Genomic DNA, 18,155 nt, shown 5'->3' with positions numbered 1-18,155 from the left:
GAACAGCTGATCACTGGTATTGTGATGTAGAGAGAAAGGATACAGTGGATGTTGGAAGTATTACACGTCTGATGCTGTTGATGCCAGCAGTGTTTGAGGTTGGCTCTTTAGCTTCCATCTGTGAATTTCCATGTCAGTGGAATCTGGCTGTGGGAGGTCTTCTCTGTACCATGACACCATAATTTCTTGCTTATCTTTTGGGAGTTTGGACAAAGCTGAAGGTATTATGTATATGTAGCATGCATAGCTGGCTTAGATTTTACAGAGTCTGTATTGTTTTTCTATTGACTGAGGGTGTGTTCTCTGTTCTGCTGCCTTTTGGTTACACATAATTGGTTTTACTGGAACCACATCAATGGTGCTGGCAATTTTTGTTGAGTTTTAATAAATTTCACTTGCGACAGCAAGTGAAATTTATGCAAGTGAATATCTAAGCCAAGGATATATCTCCTCCCACTTCATATTATAGCATAATTGCTTTTCACCAAACTTTGTTTTAGGGTAGGGTAGGGTAATCATGGTTATGTTTGAAAACACAGTTTTCACTTATTCTTGAGAAGGCAGTACTTATCTTCATCTTTTAGTTTATTTTTAAGTTTATTAGCTAGGTTTATTTATGAATTTAGTTGAATCAAATTAATGTAGAAACCTGTCTCTTTGACTGACATCAACTCTCTCACCTCTCATCTCTCTCTTCCCTTCCTGTCACCTCTCTTCCAGCTCCTCCTCCAGCCTTGCTCTGCTTGTGTGGCCTCTCTGAGCCATTTCCTTTTGTGTCTCCTGTTCTGTTTCTCTCAGCCTCCTTTTTTGTGTCTCTATGCTTTCTGCAACCTGCCTCCTCTCTCTCATCTCCTCTTGTCTCTGTCTTAAACATTAATTACTTTATGTTCATGTCTCGCTCCGTCCTCTACTCTTTGTTCTCTCTCTCCTTCTGTGTTCACAGCCTGTCCCTTGCATGCTAACTTCTCACTTGTCTCTCTTGCCAAAGTGTATTAAAAACAATTTGGCAAAATTATATACATCTTTCTTATTTTATCTCTGTGTTGCATCATATTCTATTTGAATTATAGAAATGTGTCTCAAACAGTACAGAAACATAAGAAAATGTGTTTTATACAATAATACTATAATTATGACACTATGAATCTTGGCACAGTGGGCAGTACCTGCTTTTCCTCTCTCATCTCCAACAACTTCTCTCTTTCTTCTTTTTTCAATTTCATTTTGTCCCGTATCTGTTTCTCTTCCCTTCCCAAAGCTGAGCTTTATTAGATGCAGTCTTCTTTTAATTTTCGTCTGTGTCAGTGAAGAAAATAAACGCAGGGTCAACTGATACTTATATGCAAATGTTACTGGCCTCCACTAGGATAATCTTGCAATAAAAATAAAAAAATATATATGGTGATCTTGGTGTTATACAATATCTTCACAGCACCAAAGTAGAGTTATTTTTAGACAATTATTATACAACTTGTATTATATACAGAGGTCTGGACTTCGGGGACCTGAATGGTGGGTACGGTCATGGCCAGAGGCATTATGTTTTCGGGTTGACCGTCCGTCTGTCCATCTGTCCCATTCTCGTGTACACCCCAGGAAAGCCTTGAGGGAATTTCTTCACATTTGGCAAGTGTGTTGGCGGAGGCATACAACCACGAATTGGTAATTCTAGTTTTACAATGTTATCACTGTTGCTGTTAGTTACCACACTCAGTGCCCTTTAGTCTGGGCAAATTGGTGTGCTAGGAGTTTAAAGTATAGGTTCACATTTCTTCAGGTCTGTCTTAATACAATACTCACATGTCCACATGTACATTGAAAGAGTTCTTCATTGCTTGATTGCAAGTCATTAGACTTTTTAGTTCCCTATTTGTGTTACTATCTCTCCAGCAAAGCTCAGGAATAAAAAAACGGTCTGCGCCTTTCTCAAAACCCTGGCATGTGCGCGCTGTAAAATGTCTGGGTGCTGCACTGTCCTTGTAATTTAGTTCAGCATTTTTCTTCATGTCAATTAACATGTAGAAAAGCGATGTCTGAAGCTTTTTCGATAACTGCTCATTAAAAAAACTTCAAAGTTCTTCCATTTATAGTTAGACAGTTGATACTACATTAAAATACCAAATCTCAGTTTTAATTTGAGTAGGTTTACAACGATATAGAAAGAACTGTGTGGGAGATATAGCCCTTTAAACACATAATGACCAAATTTTAGTAAACTTTTTGAAAAATGTTATAATTAAAAAATTTAAAAAAAATGTAGTAAAAAAAGGAATTAGACAGATACACATGAAGTTAAACAAAATCATATTTAATATTTTGTGTAAAATCCTTTGAGTCAATGACTGCCTTAAGTCATTGAGCTGCAGACATCAGGAGACACTTTCTATCTTCCCTGGTGATGCTCTCTCAGAGCTTCAATGCAGAGCTTCCACCTTCAGGTTTTGCTTGTTGTGGGGTCTCTCTGCCTTTAGTCAGGTCTTCACCAAGTGGAACGCTGCTCAGTCAAACTGAGATCAGGTGATTGACTTGGCCAGTCGAGGATATTCCCCCTCACCACCCTGAAATGCTCTTTGGTTGCTTTGGTTGTATGTTTAGTATCGTCCTAGTATAGTCCTAGTATCGTAGTATTCAGTACGCAGCCATACATGGCCAAGCCATAACAGAACCGGCTCCATGTTTTACAGATGAGGTGGTGGCTTTGGGTCATGAACTGTTCCTCTCACACAATTTCCTCTTTCCATAATTTTTGTAGAGGTTGATTTTTGTTTCATCAGTGCACAGAACTTTTATACCAGAACTCTACCAGTTTCTTTTTGTATGTTTTTGTGAACTGCCTGGTCTTTCTGTTTTTGAGGTTTACCAGGGGTTTGCATCTTGTGGTGAATCCTCTGCAGGTATGGTCATGAAGTCTTCTCTAGATTGTTGACAAGGAACCATGTACGTCTACACCCTTGAGAGTGTTCTTTACTTGCTGTGAAGTCATAAAGGGTTTTTTTCTTCACCATGCAAATGATGCCCAACCACAAGACTTGTGCTCCTCAATTTACCTGCTCGTTTGCCATTTTCCAGTGTTCCTGTTCACACCTGCTTTTTAAAGTGTACCCAACTGATGTTCTTGGTAAAGCAACTACTTTTGACCTCTCTGATAATTTTTTCTCATCTCTTAACTCCACATGTTGACAGACAACTCCACTTAAATCTAAATGGCAACTCTCAACTCTCAGTCAACTCTGAGCCACGTGTGAGCTTTTTCTGTGAACAAGCTAACACTGAAATGACACACAGCTGCCCAAAAAACAATTACTAGCCAAGTGTCCAATTACTTATGAACCCCTAAAATGTGGGCGCTATGTGTTTAAAGGGCTCCCACACAGTTCTTCTATATTAATGTAAACCTATTCAAATTAAAGCTAAGACTTGGCACTTTAACGTATTATCCATTATTTTATTACAGATTAAATGTCCTGAGGCTCAGATGATTGACTGTTTCCTCTCAGGTTCTGTGTAACGTGGACGAGCTGTTTGAGAGAGACGAATTGTCGGCAGCTCCTGATCCCGGCTGGCCCGACTGCTTCAACTCAGGCGTGTTTGTCCTCAGACCGTCTCTCCACACCCACACCAGGCTCCTGGATCACGCCCTGCAGCATGGCAGCTTCGATGGTAACACATAACTACATGTTTGGGTTAGGACTAAAAAGCAGAGAATGCCATGTGCTCTGAATCCTGACAACTGAATACCTTCATACAAAATAAAAAGGAGAAGCAAGGGAATGTGTTGGTTCATAGCTTATTATTCTGTCTGTGACTGTCTCTCTCTTTCTTTTACGATTAATTAAAATTGTCTGACACTTATACTGGCAATGTATGACACCTGACTGTGTAGGAAGATTGAGTAACATTTAACATTTTTGATAGCCTGTCAAAAACTTCTCTGCAATTTTGCTTCTGTCATCGAGGCCTGGTTTTTTCAGTAGACTGGACAATCAGTGTCTGTTTTCACCATCACTCATGAATGTCACAAAATAAATATGAACCCTTCCTGCAGCTGATTGGACAAATACACCTCTTGCTGGCATATCATTGGACTTCGCTTCACATTTTACAACTGGAAAAACCTATCTCTATATACAGTATGTATATAATTGAGTTCATATTATTCCGTCTTGTCGCCTTAAAAAAATCTATCTATAGATATTTTTTGTTTGTTCTATTAGATAGATACTCTAGATAGATAGATAATTTTCCATTATTTCCTCTTGAAAAAATAAAAAATAAAATGAAAATAAAATATAGCTGCAAGTGGCAATTTGTGGGTTCTAACCCTTTTACACTCAACATAGAGAAGCAGCGCAATCCCACAATGAGCAGCAAAGCCACTTCAGGTAGTTTAATTCTGTTTAAAGAAGGACTGAGACCAATCGCACACTTGTTTCATCATCACAATGTATGCAGAAAAAAAAAAACTTATAAATGCAATGAAGTGTCCATGTAGTAAATAACACTTTATCTTGTCTACCATATAGTAAATGCATTGGGGAGCCTTATGGATGAAAAAAATCTACTTCTGTGCTGTTTACTAATATTTTCCTCCAAAGAGAATTAGCAAAAGTAAATACTTTGACTGGAGTTAATGAAAGGCTTATGAAAAGAGATAAGGGAATGCAATGCAATGGACGGTACTTGGATGATGCTAAGCTGTTTTATGGCTCTGTTTCAGCTACACTTGATCCAGGTTGTGGGGTATGTTTAATTTATTGTTATCGTCACAAGTGTATAACTAAAGTATTAGACGTATTGGTGTATATGTTCAGTATACAGTGCTGGATGTCCCCACTGAGTTTGATCAGGATTGCTCTAAGAACACTTGAGTTATGGCCAATTTCCTGCTAAGCCCTGCCTTTTGAGATGTTATTTGATTAATCGTGGCCATTTATAATAGAATTGTGTATCTCAGGCACATATGACTATATACCGAATTTGGCGTTGATAGAGTGTGAATCCAATAAACAGTAACAGTATGCAAATGGACAAAAATCAGAAGGGTTGCAAACTGGTGAGTCAGGTCAAGTACCAGTTACAACAGAGGGAGTCTGGCTCGCACTTTAGGCTGTACTATTGTAAAATTATTGAAACTGTTGCCCAAATTTGTCAGTATAATAATTTAGGACCTCGTACAAATCATATTGTGAAACTATTATTATACTAGAGGATATGCATGATCAGTGAATGGAGAATACATAAATCAATAAGTTTGAATATTGTACTGACCTCTAACTTGGGCTTTCATTGGTGTGTAAAATCTTATTTTTCATGTATGTCATTAATAATGGTATCTCAAAATTCTAAGGACTAAATAGCCCTAACGTAAATATTTTAATTGTGGAGCACCATTGATATGAGTACGTAAGTACAAAAGAATATTGTGCAATCACTGTCATTTATAATCCAACTGAATCACCAATATTAATCTGAATTAATATAATAATATATGTTTTTGTTTTTCAGTATAGACTAGCAGAGTATAGCGTATAGACTAGCACCAATACAATACTGCCCTCACTGCTGAAAGGAGATGACAATGTCCATACACCCATAGCAAGAGAATGTACAGGTGTTTGAAGTTGTTGGTTACAAGGGCCTGTATGGTGACAGGTGATGCCACCACCAATTGTTTCACCTGCTGTCACCTCAATGCTGTCAAGAATAGGGGATGAAAGGTTTAGTGCAGGTGGGCTTGTGATTGTTGATGATGACAGTGTGTCACAAGATGGTCATATACATCAGGTTATGGATGGATAGCTGCAGATGTTTACCTGTTACGAGTCAATGTGATGTTTCTCCAGGCAGACAGGTCCATACAGGCAGTGGTGTCAACAACGGTGTAATCATGTGTCCAGTAGTATCCCTAAATATTTGCCCACAGTCCTGATGTTACATGTGTTCTGTACATCAATGGTGTAATAGTGACTTGGGTAAGTCTGGAGCATATGAGAAAACGCAGGTGGAATTAGTGATTGTGGCAAGGTGCAGAAAAAGGGACAGTGTGTGGAGATAATAAGTGATAATGTGTTCATGAAAAGGTTAGTAGAATGTATAGGGGCATGTATGTGGTAGATGTGTGATGGCCTACTTTTTGATAGTTGCAGGGGTAATCTGGTATTTTTGCCCGGCCAAAATGCTGTATGTCCAATGAAGTAGTGCAGCAGGAGACCTGAAGTGCTGGAAGTAGTGATATGGAGGTGTTGCTGAGTATATCATTTTCAGTCTGCCAAGAAGGTTTCTAGGTTGATTTGGAGATTGTCACTGGACACCTAATAGCAACAAGCATGAGTGTAATTAGTGGTAACAGTTTGAGGTATATGGACAGAGAATTAAGAAATGGAAAGGAAATAATTAAGATGAAATGGTTGTGGTTGTGGTGAGTGTGGTAAAGGGAGTTGCTTACTTATTTGTATGGTCTATAAATTGTTGTGGTAATGGCTATTGAGGACAACAACAGTTTTGTATTACTCTTTGGTCTAGGATATGGTGTTAAAATAAGGGTAGTTTCCAAGGCTTTTGATAGGGGATTGTGGATGTTTCTCAACAGGTGAAGGCCCCTGTTTTCACACACATCAGGGTAGGTAAGGGCATCTGACAAGGACAAGCAGAAGTTAGATGATGATTTTGAATGGTAATACTGTGGTGCAGTAAGAAGTGGTAGAGGTCTAAATCAGAAATGTGTGTAATGAAGAGTCGTGTTAGTGCAGTAAGAATGAATGCAGGATTGTGTGCAGACCAAAGAAGTCAACTGTAGTATACCAAATAAAAGTCAGTCAGACAAATATATAAGATGTGATAACAGAACAGCTTGAGGTTTACCTTTTAAGGGGCCAAGAAGTCTAGTTGCTGGGCTGATTTTGGATGTTGCCTTACTGGAAATGTGATGGTTGAAGGAATTTTGTGTGTGTATGGTGTGTGTATGGGGTGTGTGTTTGTGAGTGAGACAGTAGTGGGCCATTATTGTGGTAAGTAAAGTTCCATAGAGATGAAAATGTTGATGACATGATTAACAGTGGTGGAAGGAAAGGCTACAGAAGTACAATATGTACCAGGTCATGATAGCTGTAATATACTGGAAGCATATCAAAAAGAATATTAGTAATGTCTTGGATGTATAGATGATCAACTAAAGTGCCTTTGTTCAAACAAAGCAGGTCTTTTCACTGGCGGCAACTGATAATATTCTCCAACTGCGAGAATACAAATTTTGGCCATTACAGTGTGTCACCTGGTTGCTTGATTTGTATCAATCTGCAGTGTATGTATGCTAAAAGTCTGCGATCAACCATGGATATTTCATCTATGATCGAGATTTGTAGGTTTCCTAGTTTTGAATGTAAGGAGATATTTTTTTCTTCTTTTAATTCTTTGATTGGTAGAGAAAAATCTGTTTCTATTGAAAATATGTTGTGTATAGTACTTGCATTTATGTTGTAGGCAGCTGTTGGGGCTGTTAGTACTAAAGTAAATGCATTTGGTTGATCCGGATGAAGTTTTTTGAGAATTCTAGTTGACTCATAATAAATGACTTTGATCAAATGGCTTTTGCCTGTTCCTGCTCTGCCTGTAATGAGTACTTTGAAGAGCTGAGGATTCTCACCATTGACTTTCCCCGTTGTAGAATTTTACAAAAAATTGCATACTGTTCCTCATTTAAAGATTGTAACAACTCCAAAGCATCTGCTCCTGTCATTTATGTTGTATTAGCCTCTGTTGTGTAAACAGATCTTTTTTTTTTTGGTTGCAGGTCTGGGATATTATCATCTCTGGATCATATGTTTAATTTGTGTCTTATTTGAATGTTTGACATTCCAGTCATTCTAGACCTGCTTGTGGACAAATCTGTGCCCAAGCATCTTCCATTGGCTTGTACCATTTTTTCAACGTCGTCTATTTTTTTAACTTCTTTCTCAAACAGCGGCCAGTTTCCATCCACTACAGATTTTACATTTTCCATGTGTTGTTCTCATTGTGCACAGCACCATAGTAATAAAGGTCTTCAAATGGAGCAAGTACCAGTTGGCAGTCCAAATAAAGGGACAGAAATAGTATGCTGTGATAGTAGGCTTCAGAGTGTTTCACTGGTCAGAATCTAGCATAGCGGATCACAACAGGTTTCTCTTCATTAGTTCTTTTGCTAATAAAGCCAATGTTATATTTCAATTGAATCACCTTACTCTTATCTCTTTAGGGGATTTGTGATTTAGCAAGAAGCGTGTTCTCGGAGGCAAATTTTGCAAGGCACAACTTCATAAAGGGTTGTGTGTCTGGTCTGTTCTCTTATCGGTCCACCACATTTTTCATCTTTATATGCTTGTCATCTGTCTTATTGCAGTCATGTTGTTGTTTAAGTTGAATTTTGGGTACACTCATTGTGACAGGATGTCCACCAGTTGGTATGAACTGGTTTCCACGTGAAGTAAAGTGGTAGGCGGGTTAATTTGTAACAACATTCTTCTGTTGAAACTTGTCGGCTTTGCAAGGAGACCACTAGTTTTTTCCATTGACTGCTTGGCTTGTACATTTCCATTCATGGCCTCCCTTTGAGCCTTATCAAGCAGCAGTCCGATTTCACAATCACTTTTCAGGACAAATGAAATAATATACACCAAACATGAATATGCATTGGCAACTAATTGAATGTCCATTTTTGCCTGCCAGCAGCACAACAGATCAGGATTGTACTGGTTTATCCAAACATCTTGTGGTTTCTGTTGTAGTACAATTCTTGTTCTTGTTAAGCATAGAATTTGCTTCCTGAAAGATTCTTTGCAACTGTTAAAATCTTGAAATAATTATTGAGTGAAACTTTTCTTCCTGATTTGATAGGACACTTGATTTTTCAAACATTTTCTAGACCTTTTTAGCTGTCATATCGACAAGGTTGATGTCTAGTGGTTTTTCAAGAGGTCTGTAGCAATACCTGGTGTGGTGACAAGTGTGTGCTCTGAGACTAGTCTCAGAAAGTTGAATCTGCAATTTATTGCTTCTTTCTTCTTGTTCTTTTCCTTTTCTTACCACAGGAGTGTAGTGTGGTATTCATCGTGTTTTTGCACATCATTTAATTCCAACAGTTCTGGATCAGACAGCATTTGACATGTGACATATTTATCACAAAATTTTAAAACACTCGTATCAGAGTCTTTGTCTATTTTTGGTGTTTCATCAACCAAAAATAATGCATGTGATCTGGGGTGTCCTACACATTTGAAACTCAACACAATATAAACAATCTGTGATCTTGCCTATTGGTGCGGCAGGGCTTTGTAGAACATCTTTTAAAAAGTATTGCCATCAAAAGTCAAACATTCTGGCTGCTGTCACTGGATTGAGTTTTAATAATGTACAATTTTTTGCCCAAAAGTCTTCCAATGTCCCTTTTTTGATTTCAGGCCATCTCAAGTCAACAGAGCTAAATGAACAGAACCATGTAGGACTACCAAGCTGCCTTATCCTTGCAAACAAATATTTCTGTACTGATTGCCAAAATGGAGGTGTACCTCTGATAGAAGTAAGGAATTTGTAGCCTTTGTCAAAATGCAGAATTTTTTCAAAGCTTCACTTGCTACATCTTACATCAAATCTTTTTCTTTCCGTTTTCTCAATGCATTTGACATGTATTGCGCAGTTCCAAATCATATTGCGCATAGAATAAGTAATTAGTGTTTTGGCTAAAACGCCCATCTGCTTCAAGGATTTGTTTATTGAAATATTTTAAGAGTTATTCTTACTGGGTGCTCATCATGAAATTAGGTGCTCTTTTGGGAATAAGACTGGAAAACATTTGGGTCAATTTTTGGAATCAGACAAGTCTTGTCTTCTTCTAGGGCAATAGATAAAACCCCATAAAAATTATGATCTAGTAACTCTTAATGAGTATTAAATAATTCAGGCCATTTTTGATTTTTCTAGTCTCCACATGCATGTCTTGATAATTTCCTTTGTAGCTCAGTTTACGTTTCAGCTTCATCCTCACTATTTTATCCTAACTTCATCTCTTGGCAAAATGCTCATCACGTGATAGATTGGATGCCACACACACAGTTGGTCCTTGCACAAAATTCTGTCCTCCCTTTTCTCAAAGTTATAAGTCTGATGAAGTCCTATGCCTTTTAACTTGTGTGGCAGGAGCGAGGGGGGGTGTATATTATTAACAAATTTGCTTATTTAATGAAAAAAAAACTACAGATTTGAGCAAACATAGAACATTAAAACCAAACACACCCACTACAATAAATTAGGTGTTTGCTGACTATTGCACAATACCCTATAGGCCTGTTAGCCTACTAATTAGGCATAGTAAGGAATAGGACTGGAGCTTACAGCAGCAGCAGTGACCAACTGAGGGGGAATGGTTCCTGTTGCTACACACCACATGTGTACAAACACAGCACCATCCAAATGACACCCTGAATGCACTGCAATAAAGGGATCAATGAAGGGACACCACGACCAGGGGGGGGAAATGTACATTGAATACACACACTCACATACATGCAGTTAACCAAACATGGAGGAAACCAAATAAGCAATATCTAAAAATTAAACACACAAAAAAACTGTTGTGCATTATGCATCGTTGCCTCAACGATGGCTAAGAAGGAAGAATAACATAGAGGGCTAACACCAAGGCCTGAAGAGAACAGACTGAGCACTAAGCACAGGCCCTGGAGTTTCATTGGCTCCATTGTCCATGTGACTAACGTACTGGGGAAAATGGGGATAATAATAATAATAATAATAATTGAAGCAGTGGGTGTTGAGCAGGATCATGGGGGCAGTAGATGGTCGCAGTAACATATCCAGACTCTCCATCTCCAGAGGCAGACATACCTACAGAAAGCAACAGGAGGAGGTGCCAGGGCAATGCAATCTAGACTAACTATATCATTAGATATTGTGTTTCTGAGGTGTTGGGGGCCCACTACAATAACTTCAGTTTTGTCTGAGTTTATAAGCAGAAAGTTGCTGGTCATCCAGGTCTTTATGTCCTTAAGGCATGCTTGAAGTTTAGCTAAATGACTTCATTGACAATAGAATTGGGTATCATCTGCATAAGTAGGGAAGTTTATGGAGTGTTTCCTAATAATATTGCCTAAAGAAAGCATGTATAAGGTGAATAGCATTGGTCCAAGCATAGAACCTTGTGGAACTCCGTGACTACCTTTTGAGTATATGGAGAATTTATCATTAACATGCACAAACTGAAATCGATCTGATACATAGGATTGAAACCATCTTTGATCGATTCATTTAATGCCAATTAAATGTCCCAGTCTTTGTAATAGGATGTGGTGGTCAATAGTGTCAACTAGCACTAAGATCTAACAAGACAAGTATGAAAACAAGTCCTTTGTCTAATGCAATTAAAAGATCATTTGTAACTTTCACCAGTGCTGACTCTGTGCTATGATGCACATCTAAATCCTTACTGAAAAGGACTGCAGTACATAGCCTGTTATAAAGACAAATTGATTGTATCTAGTATAGAACTGCTAACTAATGGTAAAACTTCTTTAAGTATCCTAGTTGGGATGGGGTCTAAGAGACAGGTTGATGGCTGAGATGAAGAAATTGTTGAAGTTATTTGGTGAAGGTTGATGGGAGAAAAACAGTCTAAATATTTATCAGGTTTTACAGCTATTTCTAAGGTTCCTGTGTTTGAAGATAAACCGGTGCTGGTTTAGGGCAGGAGGTGAAGAATTTTGTTACTAATAGTGGCTCTAATAGAAGCTCGTGAAGTTATCACTACTGAGAGCTATAGGAAAACATTGATCAATAGAGCTATGACTCTCTGCCAGGCTGGCTCCAGAGCTGAAAAGAACCCAAGGGTTGTTTTTATTTCCATTAATTAAAGATGGCTACTCTGGCATCACAGAGGGCATTCGTATAGGTTTTAAGACTATCTTGCAAGGCTAAGAGCGATTCTTCCAGTTTGGTAGGAACGCCATATGCTTCCAAGTTTTCCCGTGGTTTGCTTTAATATATGGGTTTGGGAATTAAACCATGGAGTTAACCTCTTTTGTTTTATTCTCTACTTTTTTAGAGGGGCAATAGAGTTTAATAAGATTGAGCCTGCAGCACTATCAACAAGATGACCTATTTGGGAGGTAGTAAAGTTAGCATAGGAGTCTTCTGTTATATTAAAACATGGCGGTGAATTAATTGCTGATGAAATTACTTTCTTAAATTTAGCCACAGGAATATCAGTAATAGGAATTCAAAAGTTTTTAAATAATGGACTGATGGGAGCGGACTAAAAGAGACTATTGAATGTTCAATTTCAGTGCCATAAGTCAGAACAAGGTCAAAGGTGTGGTGAAAACAGTGTGTGGGTTCATTTACACTCTGAGCGAAGTCAATCGCTTCTAATAATGAGATAAACACAGTGCTAATACTATCATTATCAATGTCCACATGAATATTAAAATCACCTACTATAATTAATTTAAAGTTCACCTCCTCTTAATGTGAATTGGGGGGAGTGATTTCATTTAAGCTAACATATTCATCATGACACAGCCATGTTTGAGTAAGACAAAATAAATCAATATTATGTGATATTAGATTGTTTACTAATACAGTTTTAGATGTTTGAGAGTCCACACTTAGTTCTCTTATTTTGTTGTACCTTTGCAGTGGTGGTCATAATTTTGATTGGGTTTTTATGTAGAACTCCTCTTCTGTTTATTGTTGAGTCAATTAATTTAGGTGGTTGGGAGCAGACCAGGTTTCTACAGGGTTTTGGTGGGTTTTGTTGTAATTGTGTGTGTTACTGCCAATGTGAATAACAATATTACTATATTTACATTTATCCTTAGCCAGCAGTTTTAAATAGGATTCAACATTGCAAGCTCTGGCCCCAGGAATACATTTAACTATGGTGTTAGGTGTCGCTAATGTTTCTCATGATAAAGCTGCCAATAACCAGAGTTGGTTTCTTAGCGGGTATGTGTGTCTATTTGAAAATGTGAAGTTGTTGTTTGGGAACCATGGGCTTCTTCTTAGGGCTAAACTTCTTGTTATGGACTGTCACGAGCCACCTTGGCTTCCCAGCTGCTTGGGAGATGTCGGGGAAATGTAGGAGCTACATTGGGTTGGGTCACACCGGCTACTGGGGGCTGTCTAATAGCTGCCGAGCCATGCTTACAATTCACTGAGCCTCACCTCAATCACTGCAAAAATAAACATTTACATTTATTACATATACCATTATCTCTAAAGGAGGCAGAGTTGTAACTAAACATAAGACAGACCAAGCAAGAGTGAGCAGGAGAGTAAGAGGGAGAGTGAGAAGCCATGTATAAAAAAAAAAAAGCAAAATTAACAGGGTAGAGGCAGAGCAGCAAAACTTGCTACCAGTAACACAGAAACGGCAGCAACAGGAAATGACACAATATGCTTTCTGCAGGATGTCAGTACATCAGCCAAGCTTCACCACCCAAACAACCTTTCGTCTCCTATGGCTTACATTGTCTCATAAATGAAAGGGTGTTAAAAGTCTCCCTTTAAGGCCTTGAAAGTCTCTTTGCACTGAGGCGTCCATGCAGCCCCCAGGACGAGTCCTGACTCTCTCTTTGACTTGGTGCCTGCAAGCTACACAACCAACTTGTGCAGAAAACCTGCCAACTTGAAAACCCCTCTACAGAGCACCTGTAGTACCTGGCAAGGCCTAAAAATTAGTGCAGCTCTGACATATGGGGGAAGCTGCCACATGGCTGCACCTCAGTCTTTGTTGGGTCTGCAGAGACTCCCTTGCTGGAGATGGCATGCCCCAAATAGCTGATTTGTTGATGGACGAAAGCACACTTTTCCAGTTTTGCTTTCAGACCCTCCTTTTGGAGCCGACCAAGGACAACCTCCAGTTGCTGCAGGTGCTTGGAGACTGAAGAGGAGAACACGATGATGTATTTGAGATAAATAAGCAGTGTTTCACACTGCTGATACCCAAACATGCATCAATTGCTTAAAGGTGCTCGGGGCATAACACAACCCAAATGGTATCTGATTCCACCCAAAAAGGCTGAAAGGTGTGCAAAAAGCTGTTTTGGGCTTATCAGGTTCTCAAACCGGAACCTGGTTATACCCGCTAGCCAGATGTATGGTGGCAAACCTGCGAGCCCAGAAATTGTGTCCAGGCTCTCCTCGATTTGATGTAGGGGGGATGCCTCCTACGTAGTCATGCTGTTAAAGGGACAGTAGTCTGTACACAGGTGTAGGCTCGATCCTTCTTTCTGACAAGACAATAGGAAAGGCCTAGGGGCTACTGTTCTCCCTAATTACCTGACCTCATGAAGCTGATTGATGTGGGCCTTCACCGCCTCATAATCGTGGAGGGATGCACCTCTACCTCTGCCATTCCGAAATATTATCAAGCAGAGGGATGTCCTGCGAGATGAGGCTTGTACATCCAAAACACCATCATGGGCAGAAAAGAATGAGCTTTATTTCTGCAGTAGGGACCTCATCGCCGTCTGCTCCACTGCCTCTATCCTACGCTGCAATGAGCTGGCGGCTACTTGAGAGGACACAGCAGCCATGGTCTGCCAGCCTCAGGAGGTACTGGGGCAGCCTCACCTCAGTACCTCCTGTGGTTAGGCTGATAACCTCTGCACCACTTAAAGCTACAAGGCCGGTAAGTGGATAGAAAGGAACGTCTGACACCCTTACACTGACAACAGGAATGAAGGCTGTACCTCTGACGACCTGAACAAGGCAGGCCAGGTTGTGGGGAATCAAAAAGCATGGACTGATTGGAGTACTGTTCAGGACAAGTGCAAACAACCAATTTCATTACAGGTATGCGCAGTGAAACTCGAGCCCTGAAGGTACTAGTGGGGTTTCTCACAGCCTGAGCGGCAGACTGGTGGAACTGCTGCGGGGCCCTGATGACTGGACCAGGAGCCTGCAACACAGAAGGCAAGTCAAAGAGAAAGGGCCATGTGCCCAGGAAGTTTGTGATAACGTTGGCAAATCACATTCATCCCCAAAATTCCAGGGACAGAAGATACAGCACCAGGAGGGTTCTTTGATGTATGGGGATGCAAGCCCATTAACTGCCCGCAGCTGTAACCAATGACAGGGCTGGAGGCAATCATGGCCCCAAGGTCCAAACTGCTCTAAAGACAAGCTCTCAGTGACTGTGGACACCATGGACACAGAGAGGGGGACGTGCTACCCTGCACGTTATACTCTAGGCAATAAACTGATGGAAGACAATAACTACATCCCTCAAGTCCCCTGGAAATCCTTCCCTCTCTGACTTAATGGCTTACAAGTGTACTTCCAACAGGGTAACGGTGTGCTTGGCACGGCAAAAACTTTAACTCCCTGTGGAGGGCACTCTTTGCTCCACAAACTCTTGCACACTGCTTTAGCTGTTCCATTAAAGCTAAAGAAAACTCCTGCAACATCTGCCCTTCTGGCTGCCCCCTGGCTTGCTGCTGGGTTATGTATGTATTAAGATAGCTAGAACCTGGGCTCCCCTTAGTCTGCACTGGTGTGAAAACTTATACCCCATCTTGCCTCTCCCTGCAAGTGATAAGCTGTGGTCCAGGAGGAAGAACAAGTCGTCCACTAATGGAAGATAGGTAGTTTGATTCTTGGCTCCTCCAGTCCGCAGTGTCCTTGGGAAGGATACAGAATCCCAACTTGCCCCTGATGTTTCATCAGTGTCTGAGTGATAGAAAAAGAGCTGTATGAATGTGTGTGTGAATGGGTGAATGTGGCTTGTAGTGTAAAGTGCAACGCACAATGATACTGCACAAAACAACAAAACAACAAAAAAACAAAACTACAATTCACATCTCTGCCTTTAAGAAGTGTATATCCTGCAAAAACAGCACCAGAATGTGGAAGGTGCAGGTGGTAGTTTGTTGTGTTAACAACGCCATGAAGGGGATTTTCACCCCTAGTAAATTGTTAGGGGATTCAGTAACTCTAGCACTCAAGAAGGTCACACAGGTTTGAAAACACTAAGGCCTAGAAACGTGATTCTGAAAAATATATATATCTTTGATTAACAAATTTGCTTAGCAAACATAGAACATTAAAAACCAAACACACAATAACGAATTAGCTGCTTGCTGACTATTGCGCAATACCCCATAGGTCTGGTAGCTTACTAATGAGCTATAGCAAACAAGGAGCAGGGCTGGGGCTTACTGTGGCAGCTGAGACCAGCTGAGTGGGAATCGTCCTGATGCTTCACATCATACATGAGCACACCAAACTATCAAAATGACACCCTGAGTTCACTTGAATAAAGGCATCCATGAAGGGACACCACCAGGGGTTTCAACAAGACAGAGAAAACAGAGAATCATGCAGTGCTGGGAGGTAAACAAATGAAGCTGGTGTCTGGTTAATACAAAGGCCACGTGTCTGTTCAAGGCGGCAATCACACAAGCTTTAAACTCCGGCCACTACAACGCATCATCAGGCTAGAAAAATATCACCACAATGGTCAACTGTGGCTAAAAACAATATATATACACATTGAACACACAAACCCACACACCAAATATGGGGGAACCAAAAATAAGCAATATCTAAAAAAACAAACACAAAAAAAACCTATGAATAATAATCACAAAGCAAAAGAAGAAAACACAGGATGAACAACCAAAATAAATCTTCCAGGTAGAAAACCCAACAGCAACTTAAGGTAAAACAATAAATAAGAGCATATAAATTGATCCGCCAATGATCAACTTCAAAAAGGGGAGAAAAAAGAAAAACACCTACTTGCATTATTAGGAAAACAAATTAAAAAAAAACAAAACTATCCAACTATATCCATAAACCTATAAAAAAACTTATATATATAAAACTAAGCTCAAGCAGCAAACAGACCAATCCAGAGACAAGACTGAAGTCCTACTGGGGAGGGGAGGCCAGGAACTGAAAAAAAGCCACCAACCATGATACACAGCCTGGCCCACAAGTACCTGAGAGTAGAGAGCTTCACAAACAGCAAGAGGGTGAGAGCTGCAAACACTGTGGCTCAGTCACGATCAGCCAACCACAGACCTGGAAGAAGAGTTACACTGCCTGAAAGCATAGTAGAAGCTGAATTAAGTTGGTAAAAAAATCTGAGCCAGCCTACCTAAAAGGAAAGAAAAGCTGCATTAAGCACAGGCTCAAAATGGAAAAATTATTCCGTATGTGCACCCAGAAGACAAGCTGGCCACAAGAGAGTAGAGACAGATATAACACCAATGACGCTATAAAAGGCAGTGCAGGAAAACAGCAAGAATGCAGACCTAACAATCTTTTGGGAAAACAGATCACGAAGAGACACGACACCTCAACCTGCCATGCCAAACTGTGGATCTTGCACTGATATGTTTTTTATATTTCACTGCATCTCTAAATGCCTCATCCTTGTGAGACTTCTGCAGTGTTGCTTCCCATATTTTTTTCTTCAGATCAGGTTCATTTGCATATCTTTTCTTACTTTGCTCATGCACAGGGTGTTGAAACTCAGACTCACTATGGTATTTTCCATGACTTAAATTTTTTTAAATTTCTGTATTGCTCATTTGTAGCATATTTTACTCGCTCTCTTTCTAGATGTTTAGCTTTAGTTCTGACATCTTGCTTTTATTTTCTCTCAAATCTTCTCTGCATTGGCTGCATGTTTTCTCTACAGCCTTCGGTTGCCTCTTTCTTGACCAGTGGTCTGCATGATACTCCTCTGCCTGTTGTTCTGTGTTTGGTCTCTTTCCATCTGGACAGTGTTTATCGTGCCATATTTATCAAATGATGCACATGTGGATTCATTATGTGCATCCTTCACACATGTAACAATATCGTATTGATTCTCACGATTCAGGTAAATAGTCTTACCACTTCTGTCATCTGTTTGATGATTACCTGGTATACGAACACTTGGGGAATAATTCCATCTGTCTGCATTGCACATGTATATGTCAACCCGTAGAATTTTAGCAGTTGCTCAGATTTCAATCTGTGTTGCAAATGAACCTGAGCATTGCATGTTTGAACTGTTTAAGTGGTCTCGAATAGAGGACTGTCCTGCTTGTTATGAATCCTGCTGCTTGTCTTGTAAGATGATCAACAATTCCCCGGTTGAGTTTCATGTGTCCAGT

At 39.8% G+C, this 18,155-nt stretch overlaps 1 protein-coding gene across 1 annotated transcript in view; it reads left to right on the top strand.

The window, feature by feature from the left end:
- Positions 1–18,155, top strand: part of gyg2 (glycogenin 2) — a gene marked incomplete at its 3' end in the record, with an annotated part of 41,750 nt that overhangs the window by 6,466 nt on the left and 17,129 nt on the right. Inside the window, exon 4 of the mRNA XM_040123149.1 lies at positions 3,498–3,660. Within this exon, the coding sequence (XP_039979083.1) occupies positions 3,498–3,660 (163 nt within the window). The remainder of the gene's footprint in view (positions 1–3,497; positions 3,661–18,155) is intronic.

Source organism: Xiphias gladius, unplaced genomic scaffold (assembly GCF_016859285.1).
Source record: "Xiphias gladius isolate SHS-SW01 ecotype Sanya breed wild unplaced genomic scaffold, ASM1685928v1 HiC_scaffold_1477, whole genome shotgun sequence".
NCBI lineage: Eukaryota > Metazoa > Chordata > Actinopteri > Istiophoriformes > Xiphiidae > Xiphias > Xiphias gladius.
Note: the sequence above shows the minus strand (reverse complement) of the source record. Positions and strands in the feature narration are given on the sequence as shown.